This window comes from Takifugu flavidus, chromosome 1 (genome assembly GCF_003711565.1).
Source record: "Takifugu flavidus isolate HTHZ2018 chromosome 1, ASM371156v2, whole genome shotgun sequence".
Lineage (NCBI taxonomy): Eukaryota > Metazoa > Chordata > Actinopteri > Tetraodontiformes > Tetraodontidae > Takifugu > Takifugu flavidus.
Genome location: NC_079520.1, coordinates 14,823,853 through 14,831,070, shown reverse-complemented (window position 1 = coordinate 14,831,070; position 7,218 = coordinate 14,823,853). Strand labels below are relative to the sequence as shown.

At 39.7% G+C, this 7,218-nt stretch overlaps 2 protein-coding genes across 2 annotated transcripts; both read right to left on the bottom strand.

The window, feature by feature from the left end:
• Window positions 1–236: 236 nt before the first annotated feature.
• LOC130523348 (gamma-crystallin M3-like) lies at window positions 237–1,049 on the bottom strand. The gene is made up of 3 exons (XM_057028590.1): window positions 963–1,049; window positions 629–871; window positions 237–542 (listed from the first exon to the last, which is right to left on the bottom strand). The coding sequence occupies exons 1-3, from the start codon at window positions 969–971 to the stop codon at window positions 273–275; spliced, it is 522 nt and encodes a 173-aa protein (XP_056884570.1). The 5' UTR covers window positions 972–1,049; the 3' UTR covers window positions 237–272.
• Window positions 1,050–2,616: 1,567 nt separating this feature from the next.
• LOC130533583 (beta/gamma crystallin domain-containing protein 1-like) lies at window positions 2,617–6,324 on the bottom strand. Its single transcript, XM_057047130.1, has 7 exons — window positions 6,179–6,324; window positions 5,860–6,099; window positions 5,283–5,555; window positions 4,398–4,404; window positions 3,436–3,602; window positions 3,085–3,333; window positions 2,617–2,978 (listed from the first exon to the last, which is right to left on the bottom strand). The coding sequence occupies exons 1-7, from the start codon at window positions 6,185–6,187 to the stop codon at window positions 2,697–2,699; spliced, it is 1,227 nt and encodes a 408-aa protein (XP_056903110.1). The 5' UTR covers window positions 6,188–6,324; the 3' UTR covers window positions 2,617–2,696.
• Between the last annotated feature and the right edge of the window lie 894 nt (window positions 6,325–7,218).

The window sequence follows — 7,218 nt, the reverse complement described above, 5'->3', positions numbered from 1 at the left end:
ATTCATATTGAAATGATAAGTCTTTACTTGTCAGTTGAATTTTGAAGCAAAGGGGGATGCAGTCCTTCAATGTCTGGATGTAAGACTCGTGATATTTAATGGATCTTAATCTCTTTTCTAAGAACTGTATATTGTTGTTCCACAGGTTTTGTTTTGGACTATCTACTACATTTTTGCTTCATTTTGCTTTGTTTTTATAGAGAAAGAAACATGTGGAAAAAGTCATAACACCAAACTCTAAAATGAAATTGCTTTATTTAAACCACAAATTCTTAGCACATATCCATGATACGCCTCATGCTCATAAATCTGCTCATGCCGTGGTCCCTGAAGCTCCTGTACTCCCCAGGCCTCAGGTACATCATCCTGCCTCTGAAGTGAGGCTGCTCATACAGCAGCCAGTGGCCGTCCATCACCTGGGAGGACAGGCAGTCAGACATACGGTAGCGGTCCTGGATGTTGTCGCAGTCGTCAGTCAGCTCGTTCATCTGACCACTGAAGTTCTCCCTCTCATAGATTCTCATCCTGAACTGGCCTCTGTGCTGTTTTGGTGGATAAAAAAAGCAACATTTTAAATCCCAGAATTTTACAGAAAAACTGTTCAAAACCTTTCCAGGTGTGGACCTACCATGGGAATCATACGACAAGACCTGATGCCACCACTCATTCCCATCATGCTCATGGAATCGGCGTACTCTCCCCTCCTCATGAAATACTGGTTTCCCATGAAGTTGGGCCTATCGTAGACCATGAAGCAGCCGCTCTCCACCCTGCAGGACTGACACCTGCTCAGGTAGGAGGACATGTCAGCACAATCGCTGCTGGTCTCATAAGAGCGACCCTGGAAGTTCCTCTCCTCGTAGAAGATGATCTGTAAAAAAAAAAATAAAATAAAAGGCAAAACAAGTTAAATGATTTGAAGGCAAAATAAAACTTGTCTCCTATTTGGAACTGTTTCCTACCTTTCCCATGGTGGATGGCTGTTTCTGGATACACTCAGAGAACAAACAAGCAGATCAGTTCAGTTTGATGCCCCGCCAGTGTGGATCAGGTGCATTTATACCTGGTCAACGACAAAGACTGCAGCCCTTCTATTGTTCAAAATCCTGACGTGGCAGTATTTTACAGAAGCCTATAGAATTTCAAGTTGCTTATTCATACACTCATGGGGTCATAACCTGTGTACAGAATTTTCCTTTGAAAATGGCTCTGGAGTTTATTGTATTGCTACTTTTAGTTTAACACTCACATTAATACACTACAGATGCTTGTTGTTTTGTGTACCTTTTTCTAAATGTAGCAATGAGGTTTATGTGTGTTTACACACACACACACACACACTCTTGCCATGCAGCAAGAGAAGGAAAAAGTTCTAAATCTTTATCATTTTGTTGAGACTCTGTTGTTCACTTTATGATTTACATTATGTAAAAATATATACTGTGTATATTATTGGGAAACCACGGTGTAATTAGTTCTTAATAATGTCTCTGGATCTTCAGAATGTGTTGACTTTGTCTCCTTTTCTGAAGGAGGGAATGTTTATGGAACTGGAACTAACGAAAAGTCAACAAAGACGTGAATCCCAAAACATAAAATCTGAAAATGTGACCTTGAATGTGAACATCATAATCTAGAAATAAAGGATTTATTCAGAAGGGCTCAGCTTTTTTAATCAGTCTGGAAATAAATACTTTGTTCCTAAATGTTTGCTAGAGAATTAAAGGTTTTAATCAACTTAATCAACAAGGCAAACAGTTATATTTAAACCCTTCTGGTCGTTCACTCAAAGATCGATCCAGTGGCCTCATTACTACAACCACTGAAAATGAATATTTTAGTTTAGAATGAACTAATATTATGTTTAGCCAAATGTATCCAAACCACATTTCGATTTGCAAGTCCTACTATTGTTTTCACAAATACCAGTTGTTTATTGACACCACACTAGCTTATTCAGTTCTACCAGCGCTTGGATAGATGTGCTTCTGTATGCTTCTCTCTTGTAGCATGAAGTATGTATTTAATGTAGACCTCACTAAGGGCCTGGGTCAGATGGACACGATTACTTCTATGTGGCCGCAGCAAATCCCTCAACTAGACAGTCTTTTAAACTTACGTTGCTAGCTGCTGTAGGTCCTGATATTTTTGCTGCTTGTGTTTATGAACAACAGATTTTATCTATACATAAATGATCACTGCCTCTTTTACTGAAGTGCACTGAAGTGAGGAAGGTAAAGTAGAGCCTGGAGTATAATATCCCTGCACTGATACATAATGGAGAACCTCAAAGCTAGAAATTTAGTCACTGGATTATGTGTGAAAGCCTTCAAATATTCATGTAATTCTTATACGATAAATGCTGGTGCCCTAAATTGTTTGTCTTCCTTGTGGAAATATATTTCCAGTTTTTTCTATTATTTGGAGCATGCTACTACCACTACTACTACTAATACTAATAATAATAATGATAATAATAATAATAGTAATAATAGCTCTTTTAATCAAGATTTCTTTCCCCAGCTGTGTGATGGGGTTACTGAAAATCATCTCTAACCAGATGCTGATATGCAGACACATATTTTGCCTTTCATTTGTCAGAAACATGGGTCTGAGTGACTTTGTGATACTTGGAATAATACTTTTATTAATTCTTTCTTGATATTTTTTGTTTACATTCTCTCAAGCCCAAGTTTTTAGCAGGAGTCCATGATCCGACGAATGGAGCCGATCCTCATGTCCATGGGGCCCGTTCCCATGTCTCTCATGCTCCTGTACTCCCCAGGCCTCAGGTACATCATCCTGCCTCTGAAGTGAGGCTGCTCGTACAGCAGCCAGTGGCCGTCCATCACATGAGCAGACTGACAGTCAGAGATACGATAACGATCTTGAATGTTGTCACAGTCTTCCATCAGCTCGTTCATCTGGCCTCCAAAGTTCTCCTTCTCATAGATCCTCATCCTGAATGGACCTCTGTGCTGTTAGATGGCAAGATCACTTTAGAATTAAAACGCTGTTTCGAGTCATCGTTCCACTTAGAGTTAGAAATGAGTTACAATCACAAATCATGCGAAATCTTGATACCATGGGGATCATGCGGCATGAGCGGATGCAGTCGCTCATGCTCATTCCCATCAGACGCTGGTTGTCAGGGTACTCTCCCCTCCTCACGAGCATTTGGTGACCCATGTAGTTCGGGCGCTCGTAGACCATGAAGCAGCCGCTCTCCACCCTGCAGGAGTTGCAGCGGCTCAGGTAGGAGGTCAGCTCTGCGCAGTCACTGCTGGTCTCATAGGAGCGACCCTGGAAGTTCTTGTCCTCATAGAAGATGATCTGGAAATAATTAGATTAAAATGAAGCGTATCATTAATTTAATTTCAAGTTGTGGCATGTAAATATACTTGCTTAAAATGCCCATAAAAAATAGTGTCTCACTCTGCCCATCCTGGTGTCCAGTTCTATCCCTGATTGCTCTGGTACTTTGCCCAGCCATACTCTCACTTTTATACCCTTCATGATAGTCAAATCATCTATGGAGCTATTGTTTTGAATATCTGACTCAGCAGTACTGCATGCAGGGGTATAATGTTTGTTAAATCGCTCTGTAAATGGTTATTATCCTCCACTGTATGCACGTAGTGCAGTGCCAACAGTAGCAGCTCAGCTGTGCTGTGGCTGTGACAGCAGCAAATGTATCCGCTGGGATTCTTTGTGCTGTGACATACATTTATACCAACAAAATTTACATTATGCTTCTGTTATTAATCTTCTGCTTACTGTTATTAAAAATGCAGGAGCTACAAAAGTTGAGTTAGCACACAACACCACTCCCACAGTTGCCTTAAGTCAATTCAGTTAAGACCAACTGTATTTGATATTAACTGCTACCATTTCAGATATGATCTATCTATCTATCTATCTATCTATCTATCTATCTATCTATCTATCTATCTATCTATCTATCTATCTATCTATCTAGCTGTCTAGCTGTCTAGCTGTCTGTCTGTCTGTCTGTCTTTCTGAATACCTTTTTCCACTTGTAGTCTATTATCTCTTTGGCAATCAAAAATATTGTGAATCCAAATACTTCCCATGAACATTCTTTTGCAGCTGATACCTGATTGACACCATTTTATAAAAATCCACTCACACTACATGTTAAAATAAAATAAACCTACATAATACAATAAGGTTCACTTTGTGTCATTTCTCAAAATACATTTTGGCTAACTTGAACTGCTTTAATCCAGCTGATGAAAACTGGACAGTTCCAGAATACTGGGCAGAGAATAGAATAGAAACGGTGAACAATTGTTTGAAAACCATGGATTTGACCGTTAATGAGTGTATATTAGAGGGCTAGCTAAACTGTCTGGCACTGGTGACAGGGGACGTACTCGAAAGCTTGGAAACACAACAAATAACATGGTAAGCCAGTAACACTCTGGATGGGACACTGAGATAAAGCTTGCTGACCCGTCGGCAGAGGGCTCCGGGTCAATGGTACACCTAGTGCACACTGTTGGTAGCAGAGGAGACCCGCAAGAGTGAAGCTACGCCCTTTTAGCTGCAACCTGACAGAAAAGGGGAATGTTTGGCGTGAATAGTGTGCAAAACAGTGTTCATAACAGAATATCAGAGTGGAAACACAAGGTTTGAGCAAAAGCACTCAGGTGTAAGAATTTTTCTTTTTTTAAAAAAAGGTTTTTACTTTTGATAAAGACAGGAATCTTTAGCCACAGATGTGGACCTCACTAATTGCTCAGAGCCACTTCCAGGACTCTTGTTTTAGTTTAACATGATCTTTATGCATTAGGAGTTGCTATAAAGCTGAGAAAATACTTTACAGCTCTACTAATGGCCCATTAAATCATTTAAAAAGATACACATAGTATTTTCATATTTAAAAATATACTTTATTTTTTACTTGGCAAGATTTTTTTCGAAGTTTATTTCTTTCTTTTTTCAGGCTTTAATGTTCCCCCCATGATTTTCTTCTCGATTTATTTTAATGGATATAATAAATGACAGATGTCCAACCTTTAATAGGGTATAAGTGTTTAAAGCTTTTCTAGAGTGACTTTTATTGTTGGAAAAAAAAGAGTGTGTAGAAACAAAAGCTCATACAATAAAAGCTTCGTATAAACTCTACATAATTGGTGTATGTGTGATTCCCTGTATGCACAGACAGATGACCATGATGGTACCATGAGGTGATGTTTGATCACTTTTTTATTTTCATTTTTTTATTTTCTTCTCAGTAGTAAAGCAAAGTTGCCTTAACAGGAATCCATGATGCGCCGGACAGAGCTGAGCCTCATGCCACTGAATCCCACATCTCTCATGCTCCTGTACTCCCCAGGCCTCAGGTACATCATCCTGCCCCTGAAGTGAGGCTGCTCATACAGCAGCCAGTGGCCGTCCAGGACGTTGCAGGACTGGCAGTCGGACATGCGGTAGCGGTCCTGGATGTTGTCACAGTCTTCCATCAGCTCGTGACTCTGACCCTGGAAGTTCTCCCTCTCATAGATCCTCATCCTGTAAGTGCCTCTGTGCTGTTGATGGGATGAGGAAAAATCAGATTCTCCTAATAGTCGCTGTTAACTGTGTCAAATGTTTGAATAATTGCGCTTGGGTTGCTTTAACTGTTTGATTTTACAATTGATACACACAACAGGAATCTTAACAGATGGAATCTATTGCACACTCAACTATAATTACAATGTTATTTACCACTGCAGTATAATAAAGCATTTGACTGTATTGCTAGCTATGACTTGTATTATATGTAATGTCTATCATCTATAATATGAATCTATGATAGATGTAATAAGACAAGATGTTTCGAAGGTTGCATACTTGAGGAATGAGACGGCAGGATCGGATAGAGTCGCTCATGCCGAAAGATATGTAGTCAGAGTATTCACCCCTCCGGAGGAAATACTGGTTTCCCATGAAGTTGGGACGGTCGTAGACCATGAAGCAGCCGCTCTCCACCCTGCAGGAGGAGCACCTGTTCAGGTAGGAGGTCATGTCCGAGCAGTCGCTCATGCACTCATAGGAGCGACCCTGGAAGTTCTTGTCCTCATAAAAGATGATCTTGAAAGGAAAAAAAGGGAAATTAGATTTCCCGCATTTGTTTAGACAGGACAGTGTTTCTGCTCCACTCTCTACATACCTTGCCCATGTTTGTTGCTGTGTTCTGTGGGAATCCGTCCAAAGCTCTGCTGCTGCCAGGCAGCTTTTATACGTTATAGGCATTGTTGCAGGGTTTTGTCATTCAAATTCTCTGGAAGCTGATGAATAAGCAGCTCTGTGATCTCTGATAATTTCATTTGTGCTATCATGATAACACGGGGGAAATGAGTGGAAAGAACAAGAGACCGGGCTGAATTTTGACTGTTTATTTTACAGCCCAAGTTACCAGAAGGAATTGTTCTCTGTTAATTTGATGTGTTCATTTGAACGGGACACCCCGGGACATAATAACCACAGAAGCCATTTTAGCTTTTGCTCTTTATCTCATTTGTAGTTAGGAGTAAGCAAATTTTAAAAATCATGTCCCTTCATGGCTGATTTAAACACTCCCCTGTGTGTTGCCTGGAAAATAAAACGTTTAGAATGATTTGAAATAAATGTTGGATGTGATTGTTCATTGTTATGAGGAGTCATAAAAGATACTGATATAAATGCCATGGCAACAGCAGTGGAAGTCATTACTGATGAAACTTTTGCCTTTGTGTTTGTGTTAAAGTTGAGCTTCCGCACAGTCAAAAGCTGTCTGGAATTACTTGATGAGACAGTGGAAAGAAGAAAAACAATTTATTCTGAGGTTCCTTCTAAGACTAAACACTATTTGCTCAAGTCCTAGTCGCGCTGTGTTAAGCCATCTTAGTGACCTTTGATTATATTCTCTGCTTTTCAGTAGAAGAAACTTGTAACTGTAACTAAATCTCACAGGGTGGTCATAATCATACTATGAGATTTAATGATTTTTTTTGGCAAAACCTTTTTTTGAACCATGAAACAGAACTGCTGATGCAGACCAAGCATCAATGCATCTGCTGGTAAATTTATATGTCACTATTGGCACTTCTTTGATACGTGAGATCATCAAACGAGAACAAAGGGAAATCAAACATGACCAAAACATTTTGCTGATATGCAAATCAAGCTAATTAGGATGACAATAGCTTTCTGTCATCTGCACATTCTGCA